Genomic DNA, 26,108 nt, shown 5'->3' on the forward strand with positions numbered 1-26,108 from the left:
CTAGGATGCAAATGACCTCTGCGTGACAGCAAAAAGAGCAATGAAGACCAGGTTCTTACTCAGGAGTCCACGTGCCACGGGAATGACAATGCGGGTCCCAGGGGCCCTGGGGAAGAGAGGAGATTCAGTGCTGCTGTTGGCACACATGCTCTTGTACACTTGAGCATTTGCAAAAGTCCTTCACACCCCTTAGTTCATCTGCTCTCATCCTTCCTTTCCCCATACTAACTGGGATTGTCCTGTGCATTTAGCTTGTTCCATTGCTTAAAGCTACCGATTAGAAATATACTTAGTAGAGAGCATAGGGTCCATGTCCAGAGAGGCATCAGGGAGAAAGGGCAGGCTGACGAGGCTCCTTCCCGCTGTGATGCAGCAGAGGGAGCGAGGGCTCCCAGAGAAAGGAAACCTGGTTTCCATTCTCAGCATCAGGACCTACTTCCTGGGAGAGTCACCTCACCTCTTTGGCCTCAGTTTCCTCATCTATAAACTGAGAAAAATCCCACCATGAATTTTTATAGACTTTAGCAACATGATTCTAAAAGTCCTGGGTAAACATCAGTAGGTACCATAAGAAAGAGATGCAAATGAGTGAGGAAACTTGGCCTATCTAGACTCAGCAGATGTGGAAATAGGTTCGAGCACAATTAATCTATAGAGACACAGGGTCCAAAAGAGAAATCGGCAGCAGGGCAACAAATAGAAGCAGATATAGATCTAAGGGTTTCTAAGAATTTAGCATCTAAGGAAATCGGTAGCCCAGTAAGTAAGCAAGAATTGTCTAGTAAATAGTCTTGTGGGATCTGGATAACAAGATGAAGAAAAAGGCATTTGTTCTATAATTTATACCATAAAGTAAAGTAACACCCCCCCTCCATGGATTAAGATTAAAATAAGAGGAAAAAATAGAGAAGTAACCAGGAAATAGAATCAAGCACAATTAAGGAATAAAAGCAATTCAAAATATCAACACAAAATAATTCAAAAATCAACACATTTGCCTACGCAAAACTTAAAACTGAATGTGCAAACCAGCAAAGGGAGAAATGACAGAATGGCGATAGAAAGCACCAAAGGTCCTTTTGTGCCAAAATCCACCCCCAGCCTGCGGCACTGCCTTGCATCTCCGGGAACTAGATGTCTGAGGCAGCCCAGCCAAGTTCAGCCGCTGGCAGCACTGGCTGGGGACTGGGGCACGGCCTGGAAGGCAGCGCCACTCTGGACCCTCAAGCTTGCAGCTGTGCCCTCTGCGTTGCCAGCCTGTGCCCGGTTCCAGCCCTGCTGCCTGAAGGTCCCAGCCCCGCTAACTCCATCCTCTCCAAGTCTCTCCTGCCGGTGCCCTACCTTATCCCCTCCCAGCCCTTGAACATTTTCTTGCACGGAGCTCCTAGAACGTGTCCACTCTCGAGGGCCAGAACTGCATCCCTTTCTGAGGTTGCACGCAGGTGGCCAGACACCCGCACTCCATCCCACCCCATCCCACCTCTACCCCAGCCACAGTGCCTGGGAATTCCTGTGCCGCTGGGATGGCCCCTCACTGAGTTCTGGGAGTACAAATACTCCAGCTCCCCAGCCCCCCACATACAGACAACTCCCGTGGTCCCCAGAACCCCCTGCAGGACTGAACAAAGGTTCTTCCTGTGTGACTCGCCTTGGTTATGACACCGTTTGCTAGGTTTCCTTCCCTCCCCGGTCCCACTTCCCGAATGGCTTTACCTGAGATCACTTCCTAAACCATTTGCACAAGAATTTCCCCATGGCCTGCCTCAGCAGAACCCTCCTAAGACGGTGACGGTGGCTTCCTCAGGGGCACCACACCCTCCATCCCCTGATTGGTGTCTCAGCTCTTCCATCACCTGGACAAACGGCTCCCTCCACTAAATTCTCTCTTTTTCAAACAGCTCAGTGGCTTCTGCTTCCCTGACTGGAATATGACTCATAGAATGGTTCCTGTTAATTAACAGATAAATAGATGAAGGAGATGCAGCCTTTAGTAGGAATGTGGGCGAAGGTTTGCGCTCTCAATTTACATGCTGGAAAATTAGTGAAAAATGAAAAACATTGACTCTCACTAGATCATTTATTTTCAAGAATTAATGAGCACCTTCTAGGTAGCAGGCACTTAGGCACAACATAAGGAGGAAAGGGTGCTGCCTCTACGCTATGGAGCTCAGAGTCCACAGTAATAGAGAGATTAAAGCAGGTCCCAGCTCACATCTATTTTGACAGGTATATTTTTTAAATACCAAATCCCTGTAGACAAGCCTGCAGTGATGCTGCTTCCCTTATGCATTAGGGATCCCACTGCAAATTGTTTCCAATCTTTGGAAAACCATTTGGCAATATGTATACAGAACAATATAAATGTTCAAATTCTCTTAAGGGAATTTCTTCTGAATAAACAATTTAAAAGAAGAAAAAGAGGGGACTTCCCTGGTGGTCCAGTGGGTAAGACTCCGAGCTCCCAATGCAGGGGACCCGGATTCGATCCCTGGTCAGGGAACTAGATCCTGCATGCTTGCCACAACAAAGAGTTTGCATACTGCAGCTGAGAAGTCCTCATGCCGCAACTAAAGATCCCACGTGCTGCAACTAAAGATCCCACATGTCGCAACGAAGACATGGTGCAGCCAAAATAAATAAATATTTTAAAAAAGAAAAAAGAGGGGACTTCCTTGGTGGCACGGTGGTTAAGAATCTGCCTGCCAATGCAGGGGACACGGGTTCGAGCCCTGGTCAGGGAGGATCCCACATGCCGCGGAGCAACTAAGCCCGTGTGCCACAACTACTGAGCCTGTGCTCTAGAGCCCGCCAGCCACAACTACTGAAGCCCGCGCGCCTAGAGCCCGTGCTCTGCAACAAGAGAAGCCACCGCAATGAGAAGCCCGCGCACCACAACGAAGAGTAGCCCCCGCTCGCTGCAACTAGAGAAAGCCCGTGCACAGCAATGAAGACCGAACGCAGCCAAAAATAAATAAAATTAAAAAAAAATTTTAAAAAAAAAGAAAAAAGAAAAAGACATCTGCAAATATATGTTCGTCTCAGAGTTATCAATGCTACAAAAAATGAAAATAATCTCAATGTCTAAAATAATCTAATGTCTAAGGCAAATGATTATAAATGGCTTTCTACTGATAAAAAAGTATGCTGAAATTCTAATTACAAAGACTAGGTAGCAACTTGGAGAACAGTTTTAGCACAGAAAAATAACGAAAATGTGTATAGTTAGAATTATTGCTATGTTAAAATATGTATAAGCATGAATAAAAACTAGAAGACGGAGAAAAAAAGACATGATAGATTAGTGGGAATATGGAAGAATATTTCTTTCTCTGTTCATTCAATATTTAATGATAAATATGTTCTAACATAAATCAACATTTAGTAATAAGCTGTATGGAGGGGTGTGCATGCAAAGGCAGTGACTCTTAGCTTTGCCTGCACATTAAAAATGTCTCCTGAAAATCTCAGAAAAAATACTAAGACCAGCCCCACCTCCAGAAATTCTAATTCTGTTGGTCTGCAGTAGGTCACATGCATCAGTATTGAAAAAAAATAAAAGCCAAAGCTAACAGTCCAGGAAATCTTAACATGTAGCAGCTGCTCAGAGCTGTTTGGCTAGATCGTCACTTCCAGCTCTGGTTTTTCGAGCTCCACCCCACCCTACTGCAGAGACAAGGAAACTGAAGCCAGAGAGGGCTCCTGACTGGCCCAGAGTTACAGTTTCACTCGGTCTGACTGACGTTAGAAGACAGGATCTCTTTTTCCACTACACCATCAGGGGTTGGCTGAGCCACTGGAATTCAGCAAAGATGCCGTTTTCCTCTCTTACTCCTCTGGTGTGCAAGAAGTAAAACAGAGGGGAACCATGGGGAGAGTGGCAGCCTCACCATTGCCTCCTCACTCCAGCCTGACCTCCTTCCTCCCCTGGGAAGGTCCACCCAACTGAGGTGACTCAAGTCCACCCTTGCCTTGCACTCTTCCCATCCCTCACTCTCAGCACATGGACTGGGAATCAAAGGGCTTGGTGTCCAAACCAGGGGCCCAGAGACCTGGAAACCATACCTGGTGACATCTGTCACATTTGTGGGGGGTGACTTTGAGGCCAGGAGAGGAGACGCTGGTAGCTGACATGGGGAGGGGTTGGGTCACAGTCCTGGGGCTGGGATGGAGCTTGCTTCAGTACTTGGTGGTGATAGGAGGAAGGGTGGGAATCTGAGCAAAGTTCTGGGTAGGATTGTCACCTGAGACAGGGGTACCCGAAGGATCTGTAAGAAGGCACATTGGGTGGTTGGACAAATGGATGGATGAGTGGTAGGGTAAATGGAACTCAGGAGGGAAATGAACATGTCCATTCATGAAGCAAGGTTTCCTTTTGCTAAAATTAAAGAAATAGTGTGGCATCTGTCTGGGTCAGAGACAACGAAAAGGAAAGAAGGAAGAGAGGGAGAGAAGGAGAGAGGGAAGAAGGGAAGAAGAGTGGGAAAGACGGAGGGAGGGGGATAGGGAACAAGGAAGGAATTTCCAAGCTATTCATGTCCTTAGAAATGCACTTGCCTACTATTCTTCACCAATCCGTATGCCCCCACCTTCTTCAAGAATAATTCCCTGATTACTTTATACCATTCTCTCTGCCTTGCACTCACCTGTACCTGTGGCATATTGCTTTACAAGTTATCTTTATTAATATATTGCATATGTATCTTGTCTTCCTTCGGCTTAGAATTCCACAGGTGCTAGGAATTTGAACCTGCCTCCCTCTAATCTGCTTTCCTTAATTCATCCAGTCAACATCTACGGAGGCCCTACTGTGTGCCAGGCACTTCATTAGTTGCTAGGGATATAGAGCCGAACAAGGCTCAGGTCTTGCCCTCAGGGTTCTCAGATATGAATAGGGGAGACAGATAAGGAAACTGGCCACTACTTAATCCAGTGAAATAGTGCTGTCTATCAAAGAGATCAGAAATGCAGAACCTAGGTCCCACCCAAGACCTATTGCATCGGGGTCTGCATTTGAAATAAGATCCCCAGGTGATTCATGTCCACAGTAAGGTCTGGGGAGAACTGCTTTGGAAGCACACAGGAGGGCCCTCAGATGCATCCTTATGAGGGGGAGGGGACTCACAGAGGCTTCCCAAGGAATTGACTACTACATGAAGACCTGAAGAATGAGACTAAATTGTCCCAAGTCCACCGCTCACCTTTCACCCACTTCCTACAACAGCATAGCACGTTAGGCTCTACTCCCCAAGAGGAATCCCATACAAAGAAGCCACTTCTTACTGTTGGACCAAATGTCTTTCAAGGACCTCAAATGAGAGACAAGGAGCTTCTGGGGGAGCACAGGCTTCTAGAAATCCTGAGCCACAGCCCCGTTCGTGCTACCACCACTGCTCCACCCCCACCCATCCTGGCCCTCCCCACCCTCAACCCCCCACCCCCAGGTTACTCGCTCTTGGTCCACCAGGTGGACAAGGTAGAACAGGATGATGGGGTCCTTGGGAGGCTGGTAGATCACACATCGGTACAGCCCTGTGTCCTCCACTGGAAGGTTGGTCATTTGGACGCGCAGCATGCTCTCACTGGGGACGTCTTTTAGGAAGTACCTCCCCACCTGGACTTGACTAAACTCCCCCGAGACTCTCTCTGTGATTGCCGGCGTCTGGACCGCCCCTTTATCTTTCAGACTCTGCCAAGCCTTCCGGCTGTTGGAATCCGTGTCGTGGGTGATGGGACAGTCCACTTTCAAGGTCCGCTCCTCTGCTAGAGTACACTTTTCCTCGGGTAGTTCAGAGGCAGTTTGGATTTCTGTAAGCAGAGAATTAGAGCTAGGCTCTGTGAGGAATAGCTTTTCTCTCTTTGGAAAAAAGAAAGAGGAGCCACCTCTTTTACTTGTTCAATCACCCAATTTTCAGACAAGATCCTCAAGGTGTCCGGAGAAGATGCAACTTTCCCTGCAAGTTAGCACTAGACCCCAGATCTTATCACTGTGAGTAGTTTTATGGAGGTTTTTTTGTTTTTTTTTTTACTACAAGAGCTAGACTGCATATGGTTTGTGCAAATCAACTTTTATAAATGATTGTTTTTGAGAGGAAGAAATTGCTTGAATAAAGACAGAGCTTGGGTTGCATGCTAAGACCGTGAGTAACAGGGGCATGATGGGAGGGAAAGATATAGAGAAGGACGTGCAGGGTGCAGAGTGGATGTGAAGACATGCTACTAGCAGAGAGCGATTCCCCTGAACAGCTAGAGGAACTTCATCTGAGTCAGGGGAGAGAGATCAGTTCAAGAGACTATTGGAAAAAGGGTGAGGAAGCCATCTCAAGGACATGGTGGACATTGATGTCTGGCTGTGTGGTTCTCTCCTCTCCCTTCCTTGGGTAGCAGAGCACCTCTTTCTCAGGGTGCTCATCTTTCTCATCCTATGTAGCTTTACTGATGGGGCTGACCCTATTCTCCAGGATGGACACCCAGACACAGGTTTAGCCAATCAAAGAAGTTCATCATCCTGGCCATGCTGATTGGCCTAGAAATGGGCACATGACTGAGGCTGGGCCAATCAGAATCCTCCCTGAGACTGCTGCAGCTATTGAGAAGAAAGCTCTTTCTGGCTGTGTTGATTGGTCAGTGGGATGTGAAACTTCAATTGCTACATTTCCACTGTGAGGAAATAGTCTGCTTGAGAATGAGGGCAAGCAGAGGCAAAGAAAGGCAAAAAGAGAGAGAGAAAGACAGAGACCTGGCAACATTATCTGAGGCAGGAACTCAGCTGTGCTCCAAACCAGCACCCCTCATACTTCCCAGTTGCCTGAGCCAAGAAATCCCCCCTCCTATTTTTGCTTTAGTTGGGTTTATGTTGCTTGCATCCAAAAGAGTTCTAAATACTACGGGATGTCAAGGAGTCACAGCAGTGGTCCTCTACTGGGGACAATTTTCCCCCTGCGGACATTGGGCAATGCTTGGAGACATTTTCTGTTGTTATAACTGGGAGCAGGGGGGTGCTAATGGCATCGAATGGGTAGAGGCCAGGGATGCTGGTAAACATCCTCCAACGCACAGGACGGCCACCATGACAAAAATTTATCCCACCCAAAATGTCAATAGTGCCGAGGCTGAGAACCCTTGGATTACAGGGACAAAAGTTTTAATCACACTCTTGGATGTTGAACCTAGAATTGGAATGACTTTCTGGTCTGGTCCAATGGAGCCTTGCTGATGGGAGGACCAAGTAGAATGGCAGTAAGAAGATCCAGGTCTGTGTTTTCAGCAGGACACAGCAGGGCTCTATAACTTTACTGAGAGACTACAGTATATCCACCCAGGCCTGGGATACCTTCCTCCATGGGATACCAAATAATGGGCTAGACAGTAATGCTGGGTCAAACTACCTACCACTACCAAAGTCAGGCTACCATTACCTACAACTACTGCTCCTATTATTAACCTGAATATTTGTGTCCCCCCAAAATCCATATGTTGAAATCCTAACCTCCAAGGTGATGGTATTAGGAGGTGGGGGTCTTTGGGAGATGATTAGCTCATGCGGGCTCTGCCCTCAGGAATCGGATTAGTGCCTTTTTTTGTTTTTTGACTGCTCATGAATTTTATTTTTCTATACAGCAGGTTCTTATTAGCTATCCATTTTATACATACTAGTGTATACATGTCAATCCCAATCTCCCAATTCATCACACCCCCACCCCCACCCCCCGCTGCTTTCCCCCCTTGATGTCCATACGTTTGTTCTCTACATCTGTGTCTCAGTTTCTGCCCTGCAAACTGGTTCATCTGTACCATCTTTCTAGGTTCCACGTATATGCGTTAATATACGATATTTGTTTTTCTCTTTCTGACTTACTTCACTCTGTATGACAGTCTCTAGATTCATCCACGTCTCTACAAATGACCCAGTTTCGTTTCTTTTTATGGCTGAGTAATATTCCAGTGTATATATGTGCCACATCTTCTTTATCCATTCATCTGTCAATGGACATTTAGGTTGGTTCCATGTCCTGGCTGGTAAATAGTGCTGCAATGAACATTGTGGTACATGTCTCTTTTTGAATTATGGTTTTCTTAGGGTATATGCCCAGTAGTGAGATTGCTGGGTCATATGGTAGTTCTAGTTTTAGTTTTTTAAGGAACCTCCATACTGTTCTCCATAGTGGCTGTATCAATTTACATTCCCACCAACAATATAGGAGGGTTCCCTCTTCACCACACCCTTTCCAGCCTTTATTTTTTCTAGATATTTTGATAATGGCCATTCTGACCAGCGTGAGGTGATACCTCATTGTAGTTTTGATTTGCATTTCTCTAATAATCAGTGATGTTGAGCATCTTTTCATGTGCCTTTTGGCCATCTGTATGTCTTCCTTGGTGAAATGTCTATTTAGGTCTTCTGCCCATTTTTTAACTGGACTGTTTGTTTTTTTGATATTGAGCTCCATGGGCTGTTTGTATATTTTGGAAATAATCCTTTGTCTGTTGTTTCATTTGCAAATATTTTCTCCCATTCTGAGGGTTGTCTTTTTGTCTTGTTTGTAGTTATCTTTGCTTTGCAAAAGCTTTTAAGTTTCATTAGGTCTCATTTGTTTTTGTTTTTTGTTGTTGTTGTTTCATTTTTGTTTTTTTGCGGTATGCGGGCCTCTCACTGTTGTGGCCTCTCCCGTTGCAGAGCACAGGCTCCGGACGCGTAGGCTCAGCGGCTGTGGCTCACGGGCCCAGCCGCTCCGCAGCATGTGGGATCTTCCCGGACCGGGGCACGAACCCATGTCCCCTGCATCGGCAGGAGGACTCCCAACCACTGCGCCACCAGGGAAGCCCCTCATTTGTTTATTTTTGAGCAGGGGAAGGAGCAGGGAATTCAGGATAAGAAGTTCATTCACTCCCTGTTCCATGCCTTCTCCTCCATCAGACCCTCTTCCCAGGCCCCTTTTCATTCCTTGAAGTCTCTCCTTCCCCCTGGAGTCTGTCATCTTCCTCAGCAGCAAGGTTGTCCCAGATAAAATATGGAGAGTTCTGAGCCGTTTCCTGGGGCCTGGAGCTGGGGACTAAGCTGGAACAATGACCTGGAACCACTTCTTTACCCTGGTTTTTGTTCTTATACTCACCTTCCTGGGAAGAGAACTGATATTTCACAACTATCTGACCCTGCACTGCCCACACCACCCAGGAGCCTAGGAAACAAGCCCTCAGCTCAGGCTAACTAATGATTTCATGTGTATTTACATCACAGGTTTATTTACATCATAGGTGGTAGGAGTGCATAGTTGAGTAATTTGAGTTCAGATTGTTAGGAAAATCTACATTTTCCATTTCGAGAGGTTATGCAGGAGCTATGAAGATAAAAAGAGAGAGAAGATGGAATTTGAATTTTATGAAAATAAGGTAGTAAAAAAAGGGACCTTAGGAGAAAGAGTTAAAAACAAACTTCCAACTTAGAGTTTCCAAAGCCTGGTCACCTGAGTATCTAACTCTGGAATTCCCAAACTTATCTTCACCTTAGAATCACCTGGGCGGTGTGAGAAGATGCCAACGCCCACACCAGACCCAGACCAATGAAATGATCCCAGTGGGGTGGGACCAGGCATCGGTGTTTTTTGTTTTTTTCTTTTTGTTCTGTTTTGTTTTTTAAAACATCTTTATTGGAGTATAATTGCTTTACAATGGTGTGTTAGTTTCTGCTTTATAACAAAGTGAATCAGCTATACATATACATATGTTCCCATATCTCTTCCCTCTTGCGTCTCCCTCCCTCCCATCCTCCCTATCCCACCCCTCTAGGTGGTCACAAAGCACCGAGCTGATCTCCCTGTGCTATTCGGCTGCTTCCCACTAGCTATCTATTTTACCACTGATCTAATCTGATTTCCACAAAATCCTTGTGAAGCGGTTGTCACTATCCCCTTTCACGGTGAGGAAACTGAGGCACAGGGAGTCTCTTAAGGTTTTCCAGTGAATTAGTGGCATCACCAGGGCCCAGGCCTCCGAGCTCAGAGCTCCTTCTGATGCCGGTACCTCCCCGGGTCCGGCCCTCAGCCAGGGCTGGTCTGCAGCAGAGCAGGGGAGCGCCAGGGAGCCTGGGGTGCGCTTGGCGTGATGGACGGGCTGCCCCGCCCCCTGCTGGCCAAAGCGCGCTACGACAGCCATTGTGTGTGTGTGTGTGTGTGTGTGTGTGTGTGTGTGTGTGTGAACAGCGCCGCAGCTTCCCACCGATCCCTCCTTTCCCTCCTCCCAGCAGGGTCCCAAGATCACCTCCCCACACCCTATACTCCCTGTGGCCCTCTGTCCTTCCGACTTGCTCTTTGCTGTGTGACAAGGCGTCCTCCCTCCACCACAGACAGTGAGCGCTTGGAAGGTGGAGTCACCATTTCTCTGAGCTGTGGTCTCCCCACCGGTGTCAATGGGGTGAGCATCCTTCATGCAGAGCCGAGGTCTCAGAGCCCCCATGGGTGCAGACTCTGCTGAATATCTGGGCCTTTGTTGGAAGCTCAGTGTGATCTCTGCAAATGGAGGCTGCAGAGAGAGAATGCCCCAAGTCAGTCTCTGTCCCCAATCCTGAGGTCCATCTCCTCTTCACAGGTGCAGCTCCCCCAGGAGGAGCTGGGGGCAGGTGGCTCTGTGGGAACTGGGTTCTGGGAGGTGCCTGGGAAATGGGGCACTCAGGGTCACTGCCAGGAGTGGCATAGTCTGTGGCCCTGTTAGAGGAAACAGCCCAGGATGGCCCCCATACCCACTCTGTTGACCTAGGAAGTACCTGTAACTTCTTCCTCCAACCCCAAGATTCAGGACACAAGAGGAATCTGGGAGAAGCTGAGACCACAGCAGTCCTAGGAGGGCTGAGGAGAGGCAGCTCCACCTGCCGCTCCTCCCTCTTAGTAAGGCTGCAGGGACAGAGGGGACTCAATTTCCCTGTCTGTAAAATAGGAATATTACACTTTCTCTCCCATGAAGTCCGTGAGGTCCATAGCTCTGGCTAGACTTCCAGTAGCCTTCCCTTAGATGTTTTTTTTCTGGAGTCTTCCTGCCTGGGGCCCTCTACTCTGGTCCCCCACAGAGGAGTGGGCTCAGGACCAGATCTTCTCAATACCTCTCCACCCACAAACACACACACACACACACACACACGATCAGACTGCGTCAGGGCTCTTTCCACTCTTCCATGCTCCTTCTAAAGCTCACCATTAATTCTGTGACCTCCAGAGACCAGGTACAGGAGGTACAGCCCACACTGCAGGGAGGGAGTCCAGTTGGGTGACTCTTGCTGTCAACCAGGTGGAAGGAGATAAGACCTGGGCAACGCAGCAAGGATTCCAGAAACTGGGAAGACCGGAAAAAGGATTCTAGAAACTGAAAAAGATTTCCTTAAAGAAACTGAGTATTTGAAAGCAGTTTTGAAGTTCGACACAAATTGGGACAGAACTGAAGCTCTAACACAATTGATTCAAATTGCATATTTATCAAAGTTTTCCAATATTCTACGACAGAGGAACATACAAGTACTTTTGAAGGGGTTTTTTCTTTAATTAGAGAATTTTATTTGGTTTTTTAAAATTTTTTCCATCTTGACCATTGCAAGGGTTTAAACCATTTGCATGGGGAACCCTGAGCAGTCATTTAGACAACCAAAATTGCCCGTGACTTTGACTCCAACAAGCACGTGAGTTCCTTGTCTGTGAAACCGCCAAGACAAGCCTGGCACAGGCAGAATAAGGGACTGTCACTCCGGCATGGTTAGCTTAACAGCAGCTCAGGCTTTCACTCCTCACTCTTCCCTCTCTCTCTCTCTCAGGCTGCCGTCTGCTGAGGGGCACTGTCCCCTCTGGTCTCAGATTGTGGACCTTGTGCCCCCCATGCCCCCGCTGTCACCTCCTCTCACTCAGGATACCTGGACAGCACAGGACGCACCTGAGGACTCAGGACAAGGCCAGGCTCAAGTCAGAGGCTCTTCAAGGTACTTGGAAAGATTCCCCAGGGCCTGGGGCAGGGCCTATAGGTTCTTTTTGGCTGATCTAATAATTAAATTGACAGAAGCCAGATCAACAAGAGAAAACAATCAAATTTGATTTCATACCTATGGGAACTCCAAAGACATGAGGTTCAAAGAAGCGACCAAAGCAGGCAGCTTTTATACCTTTTAGACAAAGAAACAATTAGTTGTGAAGGTTTGACAAAACAAAGGGGTTTGGGCTTGAGGTTGCAGATAATGAAGAAGTAACAAAGTTTGTTTCTACAGCTTTCTCAGCCTTGAACTCCCTGTCTCTAGCAATAAGCATGCTTCCTATCCTCCTGCTACAGGGAGGGTACCTTCACATGGGAGATTAATTTCCTGCTCTCAGGGAGACAAAGGCCAGTCAGAGTGTTCTTCTTGTACCAGCTGTTTCCCAAGTAACTTTCATTCAAAATGATCATACCAAAGTGGCATATTTTGGGGTGGCCTGCCCTGAACCCCATCACTACTGACCATGCCCTTCACCAGCCCCTCTTCTGGTCATCAAGGGCTCCAGTCCCCATGACACTTCCTGGTCTCAAGTTTGTCTAAAGCCCCTCTCTGCTGGCTATCTCCTGAGCACTGTGTTCTCACTGGTTCTCCTGTGCCGTTGTTCAATTTATACCTTCTTCTTGGACTTTCAGACAAGCCTCTCACCTCGGTGGGGTGTCCTGCCCTGGGGCTGTCACCACCCACCCCTCCTGCACTGGCCTCCGGGAGCACAGACTCCTGGGTCCTCGGCAAATGCCCATTTTCCCCGTCCCACCTCCTTTACCATTTAAAATATAACATGTAAAACATTATCTTCATTACACAGCAACATATGAAATTATGTACATAAAGATTCCTTTTTTTTTTTTTTTTTTTGGCTGCGTTGGGTCTTCGTTGCCGCGTGTGGACTTTCTCTAGTTGCAGCCAGCGGGGGCTACTCTTCGTTGCAGCGCACGGGCTTCTCATTGCAGTGGCTTCTCTTGTTGCAGAGCATGGGCTGTAGGTGTGCGGGCTTCAGTCGTTGCAGCACGCTGGCTCTGTAGTTGTGGCTCATAGGCTCTAGAGCACAGACTCTAGAGCGCAGGCTCGGTAGTTGTGGCGCACGGGCTTACTTGCTCTGTGGCATGTGGGATCTTCCCGGACCAGGGATCGAACCTATGTCCCCTGCATTGGCAGGTGGATCCTCAACCACTGCACCACCAGGGAAGTCCCCATGTACATAAAGATTCTTTCTTAAAAACAAGCACCACAGTAGTAAACAGATAAAGTTCCCTTCTCCACTCCTTCCCCCAACACTAACAAAGCTCCTTCCCTCAAAAGGTACCCCCATGGTTTGATGAATGTGTAGCTTTCCAGACAATTTCTGAGTTTCTACAGCTACAGGCTTGCATGAGCAAATAAATATACAGTCTGAGTTGATTCTACTTTACAGACATGGGATTATACTATCCATGCTATTCTGCAACAACCATTAAATCCAACACGAGGTTTAGAGATGGAGCTATGTTCACATCTAAGGTGAACCCTATTCTTTTTGAACTGCTCCGTGGTACCAAATGGAAGAGGTGCACCACAGGTTATCTTATTACTGCCCCGTGGGGCTGCTGTGACTTTGTTAAATTAACAATTGTTAGGGATGCTGGATAGTGAGTTAGTGTTCAACAAAAGGCCACAAGGGAAATTGAAATAGAGAAGTTATCACTCACGGGTGCCTCGAGGGGCCACACAGGGAGGTCAAGGCAGAGCACAGACCTTGGGGCCCAAGCCTTTATTAGGGTCTGTGGATGGAGTGCTTTGGGGCACCCAGGCTGAGCCCGAACCAAAATGAGTGGGGTTTTGGTAAAGGGAAGGCCCAGGGCTGCAGGGGAGGCTCTTGACCACAGGGCTATTAGGGAAGTCAGATGGGGAGCTTAGGTTTGTTTGTGACTCTGTGGACTGCTTTCTAGGAGGGGCTGGCGTCAGTTTAAGGCCCCTACAGGCCTCCTGGCTGAACAACATGGGTGTCCAGGGAGCAAGACCACCAGGGAGTTTAGCTAAACCCTCGACAGAGGCTCACAATTACAAACAATGTGTGATGAACATCTTTGTCCAGGTCCTTCTGTGCCCGTGTGTGTGTGTGTCCGCGCATGTGTGTATTTCTCAGGGATGAAGACCCAGAAGTAGAATCGGCAAGCCAAAGAATATGCACATTAAACTTCATAGATCCTTCCTATTCACCTTCAAAAATGCTGAACAACTTATATGCCACTATAAACATAGATAATACGTTCTTCCCCACACCCTCGTCGACACTGGGTGTGAGAATCTTTTTTTTTTTTTTTTGCGGTACGCGGGCCTCTCACTGTTGTGGCCTCTCCCATTGCAGAGCACAGGCTCCAGACGCGCAGGCTCAGCGGCCATGGCTTATGGGCCCAGCCGCTCCGCGGCATGTGGGATCTTCCCGGACCGGGGCACGAACCCGTGTCCCCTGCATCAGCAGGCGGACTCTCAACCACTGCGCCACCAGGGAAGCCCCATAACCATTATTTTTTTTTAGATTCTGTATATATGTGTTAGCATATGATGTTTGTTTTTCTCTTTCTGACTTACTTCACTCTGTATGACAGACTCTAGGTCCTTCCACCTCACTACAAATAACTCAATTCCGTTTCTTTTTATGGCTGAGTAATATTCCATTGTATATATGTGCCACATCTTCTTTATCCACTCATCTGCTAATGGACACTTAGTTGCTTCCATGTCCTGGCTGTTGTAAATAGAGCTGCAATGAACATTGTGGTACATGACTCTTTTTGAATTATGGTTTTCTCAGGGTATATGCCCAGTGGTGGGATTGCTGGGTCGTATGGTAGTTCTATCTGTAGTTTTTTAAGGAACCTCCCTACTGTTCTCCATAGTGGCTGTATCAATTTACATTCCCACCAACTGTGCAAGAGGGCTCCCTTTTCTCCACACCCTCTCCAGTATTTATTGTTTGTAGATTTTTTGATCATGGCCATTCTGACTGGTGTGAGGTGATACCTCATTGTAGTTTTGATTTGCATTTCTCTAATTAGTGATGTTGAGCATTCTTTCATGTGTTTGTTGGCAATCTGTATTGTATATCTTCACAAAGGACTTTTTAAATGTTATGCTCCCTCGTGCCTTTCAGTCCAAGCTGGTAGTGTTCTGTGAATGTTATTCTCCTAAAAAAAAAAAAAAAAAAAAGTGTGGGTCTCCTGTGTATCTTACTGGGATTCACTCAATTAGACAAAAGCCACCCCGCAAATCTCTTCAAGATAAGATCTCTTCCGTACCTTGGGCTTCTGCTGCTGAGGAATAGTGCTTTTCTTTCTTTTTTAAATTGAAGTATAGTTGATGAACAATATTATATAAGTTACAGGTGTACAACATAGTGATTCACAATATTTAAAGGTTATGCTCCATTTATAGTTATTGTAAAATATTGGCTGTATCCCCTGTGTTGTACAATATATCCTTGTAGCTTATTTTGTACAGAATAATTTGTACCTCTTACTCCCCTACCCCTATGTTGCCCCTCCTCCCTTCCCTCTCCCCTCTGGTAAACACTAGTTTGTTCTCTATATCTGTGACTTTGCTTTTTTGTCATATTCACTAGCTTGTTGTGTTTTTCAGATTCCACATATAAGTGATGTTATACAGTATTTGTCTTTCTCTGTCTGACTTATTTCACTTAGCCTAATGCCCTCCAAGTCCATCCATGTTGCAAATGGTAAAATTCATTCTTTTTTATGGCTGAGCAGTATCCCATTTTATGTATGTGTATATATATGTATATATCTGTCCATTTGTTGATGGACACTTAGGTTGCTTCCATATCTTGGCAATTCTAAATACTGCTGCTATGAACATTGGGGCACATGTATCTTTTCAAATTAGTGTTTTTGTTTTTTTCAGATATATACCCAGGAGTGGAATTGCTGGGTCATAGGGCAGTTTTATTTTTAGTTTTTTTAGAAACCTCCATACTGTCTTTAAGCTTCTTAGAAGACCTCATGTTTGATTGAAAGAATCTGTGAGGCACATGCCCTTAAACTCATTAAGGGCCTTCGGTCTGAGGCACTATCATTGATCTTTCTGAGCTCTTCACAAAGGATTTTACAATCATACCCTTGGTTTCATCTTTAGACCATATTTTCCTGAGAGTGCTCTGGATTTGATTTTAGCAACATTTACTGTTTGGAGAGGCTGAGAATTTTCGAGGCCATCAAGTCCCAGCTCCCTTCACATTTAATAGCCCTGCCTGTAGTTTCTCTCTCTCCTCTCACATTTCATAATAAGCCACAAGAAAAACGAGGCAGCTCCCTCATCACTTTGCCTGGAGATCTCAGCTATACCACCCAGTTCATCAGGTACATTTTCCACTTTCCACATTACTGCAGGTGGCGGTGCTGCCAAACTTTTTGCCACCACGTGACAGGGACCCCTTTCCTCCTCACCTACTGGCTAAGTGAACCTGGTCTACGTTCTTACGGTCTCTACCTCCAATCTCCTCATTGCTTAGAAACAGAACTGAAAACATCCACATTGCCAAGCTACTTGGATTACTAAGTAGGATCATCTATTCATGAAGCATCAGAACAAATGCGGAGCTTTAGAGAGAGTGAGGTATAGCAGAGAGAGGACTGGCCTGTGACACAGCAGAGACAAGAGAGCTGATCTCAGCTGGAGGGACAGGTAATGTGTGGGCAGACGGCGAACTTGCAGACCTACAGGAAGTCAGCTCCTCTTCTCTGTGGATAGCAGAGGGGACATAGGAAAGAATCAGGGTGAGGAACTGACCAACCTGGGCCCAAAGCACACGCATCCTCACCGATACCCCTTTCTGGTCAGCAGCAGCCAGGGGCAGCCTTCCTCCTCACCAGGAGGCTGGGGCCACCAACCTGATATACGATTGGATGGGGACGGGGTTGCCTCTGCGGCTGTGTGCCATTCTGCAGCAGCCCGTGACCCCCTCCTGGCTTCCTGTTCTGACTGCAGGGGGAGCCGCAATGGAAAATCCCGATGGAACTCAGGAGTCTCGGACGCCAATAAAGCCACCTGCCACTTTCAGCAGGTCACTGACCTTCTCTGGACCTGTTTCCTCACCCGTAGGGAGAGGCATATTACCTCCACACTGTTGTGAGGATTAAGATAAACAGGGCAAATGAACAAGCCTTGTAGGTTATAAAATTATGTGAATATATATTTTTTCCTACATTTCCTTCAAGCTCTAAAACTCTGCCCTGTATTCCCACCTTTGATCTCTAGGGGGCCACCTTCTCCACTTTGCCCTCTGTTTTTCCATCATCACCCTTTCGGATCCTCAGTTCTCTTGTGGGCCAACCGGAAGCCTGGGAGCCCCTTGGGTGCTGTTGGAAGCGGGGAAGGGGTCTACACATAAGCCCAGTGAGCGGAGGGGTCCAGGGTAAACAAGGCTTGGAACCAAGACCCGGGTTAGTTTCTCCCTGTGTGGGCTTGGGTAGGTCACTGCCCCTCTCTGAACCTCTGTTTCTTTCTCTAGAAAAGGGAGGGGATGAAGATGAGTCAGAATAGCCATGACTTCACATGAGCTCTGTTAAAACAAGACAACAGACCCAAAATGGAGTCACTTATGCTAAGCCCCACGTCACCAAACCAAAACTTAATCTACGGTTTCAGCTCTCCCAGAAATGAAATCTTAAGCCAGTCCATCAGGAATCACCTGATCACCCCTAGTTAAGGTCTCTGCCTAATAGACCCCTGCCATCCCCTAAAGGAAAGCAACTTTGCAATAACCAACCTGCTTTTTTGCCAGTATAACTTCTTTGTTTCCACTCCCCTATAAAAGTCTTTCATTTTATGAAAAGCTCAGAGCTCTTCTTTATCTGCTAGATTGGATGCTGCCCAATTCAAATTTGTTTTTGTTCAAATAAACTCTTAAACATTGTAATATGTCTTTTTCTTTTAACAGTTTCCTGGAGAGGGTACATAGTCCCAGGAAGGTGCCAAAGCCCCCATTCCATTGACACTCACCTCTAAGAGTCTGGCAATGTGCTGGTGTCCTTGGGCTCCCAGGTTTGGGGTCTTTTCCTCAGAAACCCCAGTCTTTCACTTCCTCTTTCCAGTTCTCTGCCTTCTTTCTGGGCTCCTCTGGGGACCAGGTTCTGCTCCAGGCCCCAGGCAGGGGATTCTGGAAAAGCCAGAGGTCTCAGGCAGATGGGTTCCTGGTCAAGGTTAAAGTGCTCAGTTTACTGGGGAAATCTGAATACGGACTAGAGAACGCAGGCTATTAAGAAATGATTTTTAATTGCATTGGCTGTGATAATATTAATTTCCTATGTAGCAAGAAGCTCTTTTTTTAGAGACGCCTACTGAATTATTTAAAGGTGAAATGTCAGGATATCTGCAATTTATTTTTAAATACTTCCTCATAAAAAATACAGTGAGTTAAAAATAAAGAAACAGAGTGGCATATCTGGGCCCTGAGCTCCGATGACAGTGCCAACGGCAGGCATATCGTGCTCCTCTCTGGAAATAAGACAAATGGTCCCCCCTTCCTGTGGGGAGGTTACAAAAAGGCACCTCTCTGGGCCTGCTGATTAGAGAACTGCATCCCCTTCTTAGGGGGTTACTCAGGCAGCACCTCGTGGGATTCCAGCCTTATCTGTGCCCCCTGGACAGGCCCGATGGCTGGCACAGCTGGGGAGTCCCACCTGGTATCAACAGATGATGACAGTAAATGCAGTCATCATCACAGTCACAGTCCTAGCAACGTGCCCCGTTACAGTGAAGCCCTGAGCTCGGCACTGGTCGGCTGCTGTCTGCAATGGCCACACCTCGAATCGCACCCACCTCACTAGGTTTTTGGTTTTTTGCTCTTTTCTTTGTCAATTACATATAAACACCAATGTTTTCCTGATTCTAAAAATCCTCAGATTCATTGAAGGAAAGTAGGTTAGATTCTTTCGTCTACTTATTTTTTCAAGCAGCATTTCACCAACCTCATGTCCTCTGGCGGGGTAGCTGAGGTTCAGTGGTACCCCCAGCACCCAGGCTGCCTCTCCCCTACTCCCAGCCTTCCTCCTGAGCCAGCCCCAGCCCCCCTGGGGACCCCTGCTCAGCACGCGCCCCCTCCTTTGCTCCCAGCTCTTTTCTCCCCTCCAGTACCCACGAAAGCTCCCAGGGTGGAAACACATCACTGACCCACCAGTTAGACCTGAGCGTGAGGCCTCTGAGGTCCAATGGGGCTTAGGACAGTGGTCAGATCCAAATGAGGCTCTGACCTTGTCAACTGTCTTTAGCCCAACTTTTGGGGGGTGGGGGGGATAAAACCAGAACCCAGGAAATGAGAGACACCGTGTAGAAAGTGCCGGGGAAGGGGGAGAGTGGACAGCCTTGAGATGACCACAGTGTCCTCCGGGGACTTCTCAACTCCTCCCCTGCCCCACCTGAATGGGGGGAGGGGTAGCTGGGCAAGGAGAGCCAAGAGCACAACAGTTTCCCGTGGCTGCCGTGGGGTGGGGTAGGGCGGCCAGAGCTGAGGTCTCTAAGGGCCCAGAGATGTTCTGTGCACCTGGGGGACAGGGGCTTCTCCTGGCTCTGCTTCCTTTCTCCCCTGTGCCCTTAGAGCCCATCACCCCAGGCCTCCCACTTTCTTAAGGAGGCCTTTATCCTTCTCAATTCTTTCTTCTCAAAGGTGCTGGGGGAGCCCTGATGAATCAGGCCCCTTCCCCAGGACCACATCATTCCTCAGACCCTCCAACCCCACCCAAGGGCTCAGGGCAGGGGGCGGATTGGCTGGGAGGACCCCTTCTGCTAACACCACCTCCACCTGGCCTGCACGTGCCCTTGACTTCAGATGAGGGGTTGAGGGGGAGGGTGGGAGAGATGGTAGGAGATGGAAAGGGTGGGCCAGAGAGACGAGGCCCTGCAGCTGGCGGGCCAGCCAGGAGGTGTGTTTCAGTGTGGCACATGGGAGGCCACTCCCCTCCCCCAGTCTGAGGGCCCTCTGGACCTGAGGCCATTTAGCTATCCCAGGCTCCTGGGGAGAGACACCCAAGTCCGAGGGAATGGGAAGGGTTTCTCTGGGCAGGGCCATGCCTACCCCGGGAAGAAGGGCTGTTGAACTTAAAGAAAAACACACAACATAAGAGTTGTGAGTTTAAGTTTTATTCAGGGACGCTTACTGAGGACTGTAGCCCGAGAGACGGTTGCTCAGCAGCCCTGAGGAAACTGCTCCGAAGAAGGAAGAGGAGAAGCCAGCTATGTGATTTTTTGGGGCCAGGGTATATGTGCAGTCAAGTTTACATCTTGGTAAAAGATCACTGCTTATCACAAAGAACGGATATTTTGAGTTAATGATTTTAGTGCTTTCCTGTGAACGGGAAGATGCGAGAATCTGGGGTCATTGGAATTCTTCCTGGGATACGCGTCTAACTCTCTAGGGGCCCGTTTGTCCACAGCTCATTGTGCCTTATGCTGGTTTTCACCCCGAATTCCTCTCAGGGTACAGTCATGGGCCACTGCAGTGGGTTATGACTTAACCCTTGCAGAACTGGATGGTGAGCAAAGTTCTTTGTTCTTTGTTCACGGGGTAAAGGAGGGAGTCTCAGCAAATCACTGTGACCTGCCAGTCCCTGGGCCCAAGTATACAGCAAGACTGTGTCCTCCCCACACTCAGCCCAGGTCTGGCTTCACTGTCGCCCTAACTGGGCTCCGAGAGGTGAGCTCAGGCACACTGGTGGGAAACGCAGGGCTCCCTGCAGCTGCTAAAATTTCATAATCGCCCACGGTGTCCCTAGTGAAGTCCTTCCCTGAGGAAATGGGTCTCCGCTTGCATCAGGCTTCCAGGAGAAATGCTCCTCACCCTTTCCACAGAGGACTGGCCCCTCCATGCAAACAGCTCCCCACACAGAAGCCAGGGAGGAAAAGCCTTACAGATTTTCTACTTAGAAAACCAATTCTTACGTATGACAAAAGATGCTATAAACACTGTCTTTAAAAAGTGACAGGATAGAAAAATAATATATGTTATACAAAAAATAAATATCCAGGGACTTCCCTGGTGGTCCAGTGGGTAAGACTCCACACTCCCAATGCAGGAGGCCCGGGTTCGATCCCTGGTCGGGGAACTAGATCCCACATGCCTGCTGCAAGTAAGAGTCTGCATGCCGCAACTAAAAGATCCCGCATGCCACATCGAAGGCCTAGCACAGCCTAAATAAATAAATAAATAAATCTAAAAAAAAAACAAAAACAAAAAATATACAGAATGTATAAGGAACTCATAAAATCAGTAAGTAAAGGGTGTTAAAGAGAAAAACCACAGGCCCAAAATGGCACCACTTGTGCTAAAGCCCATGACAACTAACCTAGACTTAGTACCTAATTGCAGTCTCAACCTCCCCCAGGAACAATCAGTCAGCCAGTCTGGAATGTTATGGTCAGCACTAATGAGCTAATCCCTCAGAGGAAGAAGAGGCCGTCTGCATGATAAAACCCTTTCTCCCCTCCCCGCAAAAAAGACGCCCAGGACTTAAGATAATACTTTATTTTCTTTTGCTAACAGCTCCCTTGCCCCCGACCCTTCTTCCTATAACGACCTTCCATTCTGTACAACTCCTTGGAGTGCCCTTCTAGATGGAATGCTGACAATTCATGAACCCCTGAATAAAGCCAATTAGATCTGCAAATTTACTGGTCTGAATTACTTTATAAGTAGGGCAACAACTCTACAGAAGAAACAGAAAAGGACAGAAATTAAAAAAAAAAAAAAAAAAGGACAGAAATTGCAATCCAAAAAACACCCATGGAAAAGTTATACAGAAGACAGGATCAATTTTATTAGTAAATAGGAAATGCAAATTAAAACAATTGAGAGAGGGGATCATTTTTGCACCCATTAAATTAATAAGAAATTGAAATATTGGTCATTTCCAGTGGTGATAAGGTTGTGAGAAAATGGGCAGTCTTAAAAGCTGTTGGCGGACATATAAATTAGCGCATCCTTTTAGGAAATCAATTTGTCCAGATTTATCAACTATTAAACAGGCATCCCCTTTCTGCAAACAATTCAATCATTCCTGGGGTCTACATGAGAGAACATAGTCACATGTGCACAGCGAGGGAAATAAAAGGCTATGTGTCACAACATTTTACATAATAACGAAACTGAGAAATAAATCAACTGACCGTGACAAGGAAAGGAGCTGAGTAAGTGATGTTTCCTCACTAGTACAGGGCACTGTGCAGCAGGTTGGAAAGAATGAGGCAGATCTGTGTGGACTGCTGTACATAGATCAGCTCACCAAAACATTTAGGTGCAAAAAAAAAGTCAAGCTGCTGAGTGACACACAGAGTCATAGTACCTCATTAATATGAGTTAAAATGAAGATAAATCTAGAGCCATAGATACAGTGTGTGTGTGTGTGTGTGTGTGTGTGCATGTGTGTGTGTGCAAAAACGGGAGAGTGTGCAAGGACTACCTCATGATGCTAACAGGAGTTAAGTCTGGGTAGGGGTGGGCGTGTGTGTGAAGGGGGACTTGCACATTTTACTCCGTGTTCTGCGTTGTTTGAATATTTTTACAATAAAATGCACTTGGGTAAAATAAGATGGCAATAGTTTCATGACTGTTGAAGTGAGTGGATTGTGAGGACATCAGAGGTCCCAGCAGCCTTGCTCTCTCCACCCCTCCCCCTGTCCCAGGACAGCAGTGAAAGGCTGTGTGTGTCTGGTCCTGGCTTAGTCTCCTGGCGGTGTCCTCTCTGGAGGCTCATCTTCCGTGTGGTATCAGCTCAGTGCTTTGTGACCACCTAGAGGGGTAGGATACGGAGGGTGGGAGGGAGATGCAAGAGGGAGGGGATATGGGGATATATACGCGCATATAGCTGATTCACTTTGCTATACAGCGGAAACTAACACAACATTGTAAAGCAATTGTACCCCAATAAAGATGTTTAAAAAAAAAAAGTTAAAAGCTGGGACTTAGCTAGCGGTCCAGTGGTTAAGACTCCCCGTTTCCACTGCAGGGAGCACTGGTTCAATCCCTGGTCAGGGATCTAAGATCCCGCATGCCACACAGCGTGCCACCCCCCAAAAAAAGAATTGTTTTAATAAATAAAGTTAAAAGCTAAAAAAATTAATAATAATAAAGATTGTAGGAGTCATTTGGGGTCTGTCTTCTCTGTTAAACTGTGAGCCCTGTCAGGGTAGTGCACCGTAGCCTCTTCTTAAACATTTGTTGGGGCTAATAATCCTGGTGTTATGCGGACGCAGCTCAGGGATGTTGTGCAGATTAACCTTCCCAGAAATTTCACATCTCTCTCCCAGCATACCTTTGGCTTCTGGGAGGGAGCCTTTGTTTGTCCAGGCAAGGAAGGTGAGAAGACGCGAGAAGGTTGCTCCGCTGGGTGGGCAGGAGGCTGGAGGCGGCAGCCATATCCTAGACCACCAGGGGGCAGCAGAGGACGGAGAACGGCGCCCACGTCCGCGCTGGAGCGGCAGCCTCTCTCTGCCCAGGCGTCCTCTCCCCACCGGTTGCAGGTGCAAAACCAGCCTGAGCAGTCCCAGGCCCTGATAAGAGGGACCCCCAATGCCAATCAGAGATCTCCCGACCTTGGGACTCAAGATAGAAAAGGAGCACTGAGTGGGCTCAGTGTGGTCAACCTCTGCCTTCCCTTCCATCGTGCTAAGGTTCAAGAACTCCCCACTCAGTGCACCTTGCTCTTCCCCGTGAGGGACAAGGGTGCTCGACCAGCCTGAATCTCAGAGAGGGGATAGAGACCCTGACCACCACTCAGTCATGCAGCAGGCAAGACGGAGTTGTGCAGCTGTGCCTGAACTGATCTCACCCTGCAGACTATGGACCCGTCTGAAATGGGCTCGGAGGGAGAAGGTGAAAAGACCTTGGGACATTCCCAGGGACGGATCTGGAAGCTCAGTGCACCTGCTAAAGACATTTTCTAGCTGATTCTACAAGGCCAAAGGGAGGGAGAGCTTCCTAGGATGGAGGCCAATATTTGCCTCTTCTCACACACCCTATGTGCACCAAGAGAGTGCAAAAGTGAGTAAATCACTCTGCCATTTACTAGCTATATGTTCTCAGACAAAGCACACTGCCTCTCTTGGCCTCAATTTCCTTAACTGTAGAGTGAGGGAAATGCTAGCTCTCTCTCCCGGGGTTACTCTGATGGTTAAATAGAGTAAGCGAAGCGCCTTGCACAACACCTGGCACCTGGTAGGCCATCAGTAGGCCTGTTCCGGCGCCCCCTGCGGTCTCTGGTTACTGGTCTGCACCCTATACCGACGCCGGCTGCAGTACCCCTGTTGGCCACCCGGAGGCGGTGTGGGACCACGGTGCTGGCTGTGCGCAAAGGCGGACTCGCTCGCTCTGGGAGAAAGATTTCTGAAGCCGGAGCAGAGGAATTGGAGCGTCGCGGAGAGACCGGATCTTACCTTCTCGCGTCAGAGTGGCCCTCGCAGTCTCCACAGCCCGGAAAACGCCCAGGGTAGGCAGAGCAGAGGCAACAGGTGGGGTGGGGAGCCAGGAATCCTCAAGCCGGAGGCCCGGGAGTCCTCGCCCACAGCCCAGATTCCCGGGCTGGCAGATTTAGAGACCCTACCCACTGCCCCACTCTGGATACCTTCCTAAAAGTGTGGGTGGGAGGAACGGAGTACCGTTCAAGATGTCTCCTGGGCTCCTTCTGGGGCAGTCTCGCCTAGGCATGCATCTCTGACATGTTGGACTAAGACAAAGCTGGAGGTCTGGGTTAAGAAACTCACAAACCTGGAACCCATGGACATGGTAGTTAAATTCTGTCTTTGTTTATAATTTTATAAAACGCAAGTTGTGTCAGTCCTTTTTTAAAAAACTTCTCAAGTGGCTCCCCAATCACACCACGTATATATAATCCCAAACTCCCCTCCAAGACCTACAAAGCCAGGCCTGACCTTCCGTCTCACTTCCTTCCTCTCCCCTCCCTGTCAGGCTGCACCCCAGGCACTTTCCAACTCTCCATCTCGGCACTGGCAGGTACCTCTGCCTGGACCCTCTCCCTCCAGAAGTTTGCATGGCTCATTTCCTGACTTCATTCAGGTCTCTGTCTTCTCCCCAGAGAGGCCCTCTCTAACCCACCTGAATCTTTCCTTCACAGCACACAGGGCTACCCAGCCTAATACCCAGTCGTATTATGTGTCTGAGTTTTTTTACAGTCTTTCTGTCCCAGGAGAATGTAAGTGCCGGGAGGGCCAGGCTCTTGGCATTCTGTTTCTCTGTCACTTAGTAGGAGCTCACTAAATATTTGTTGAATGAATGCATGACTTAATGAATTAATCTACAAAATGTGGAGGCTCAGGAAGAATCATGATGGTTAACGGCTCTATGTAAATTTAATTCAATATATATTATTGTGTGCCGATTTTGTGCCTACCGTACAGGCTTTAGACATCATTGTTATTTTCATAAAAAGAATGCAGTGGGAAATAAATCTGATGCAGGCCCAAAGCTCCGACTGTGGGTGCCGTCCAGTCCATCCTCCTTCTTGCTCTCTTCGCGTTCTTGGAGCGGCGGGTACCCACTATGCCAGCGGAGAGCAAAGCGCTCCAGGGTCCACAGGGGCGCTTCGGGCTGCGGTCCTTCTGCACTGTGCCCTGCCCCACTTTCAGCCCTCTGGGCCTGGAGCTCGAAGAAAGAAGGGAGAGCTAACCCCCTCTCCCCCTCCCCCATACCGAACTGCCCCACACTGGTCCCCCTTTCCCTGAGAGCCAGGTTGCCCGGGACTTGTGCCTCGGTTCCGGCCCAGGACAGACCGAGGCTCCGGAGATTCCCGGTTGGGGTCACAGGACAGCGCGCAGGGAAACACCGGCCTGGAGCATCGCGCTCCCCCAGCGGCTGGTGGAAAGCGGAGAGCCAGAGGGGCTGGAGGACGATGGTAGTAGTGAGTGTCAGCGAGACCGGGGAGGCGGGCTGCGTGGAGAAAGGACGCGGGGCCGGAGTCGCGCGGCAAGAGGACAGCGGATAGCAGCCCGCTCCGGGACGTTGGATTCCGATCCCCGCAGGGCGTCCCCGGGAGCCCCGGAGGTCGTGCGCGGGAGTAACAAGTGTGCGATTGCGAGTGCAATTGGCGTGTGCGCGGGAGCACTGATC

At 48.1% G+C, this 26,108-nt stretch overlaps 1 protein-coding gene across 1 annotated transcript; it reads right to left on the reverse strand.

Annotated features, from left to right (window-relative positions):
* On the reverse strand, positions 1-25,688 carry TREM1 (triggering receptor expressed on myeloid cells 1). The gene is given in 8 exon segments (XM_024766063.1): positions 1-106; positions 4,063-4,088; positions 4,090-4,124; positions 4,807-4,831; positions 5,447-5,854; positions 23,299-23,405; positions 24,267-24,368; positions 25,475-25,688. Coding segments are annotated over 8 exon segments (1,023 nt in total).
* Between the last annotated feature and the right edge of the window lie 420 nt (positions 25,689-26,108).

Source organism: Neophocaena asiaeorientalis, unplaced genomic scaffold (genome assembly GCF_003031525.2).
Source record: "Neophocaena asiaeorientalis asiaeorientalis breed wild unplaced genomic scaffold, Neophocaena_asiaeorientalis_V1.1 scaffold46, whole genome shotgun sequence".
NCBI lineage: Eukaryota > Metazoa > Chordata > Mammalia > Artiodactyla > Phocoenidae > Neophocaena > Neophocaena asiaeorientalis.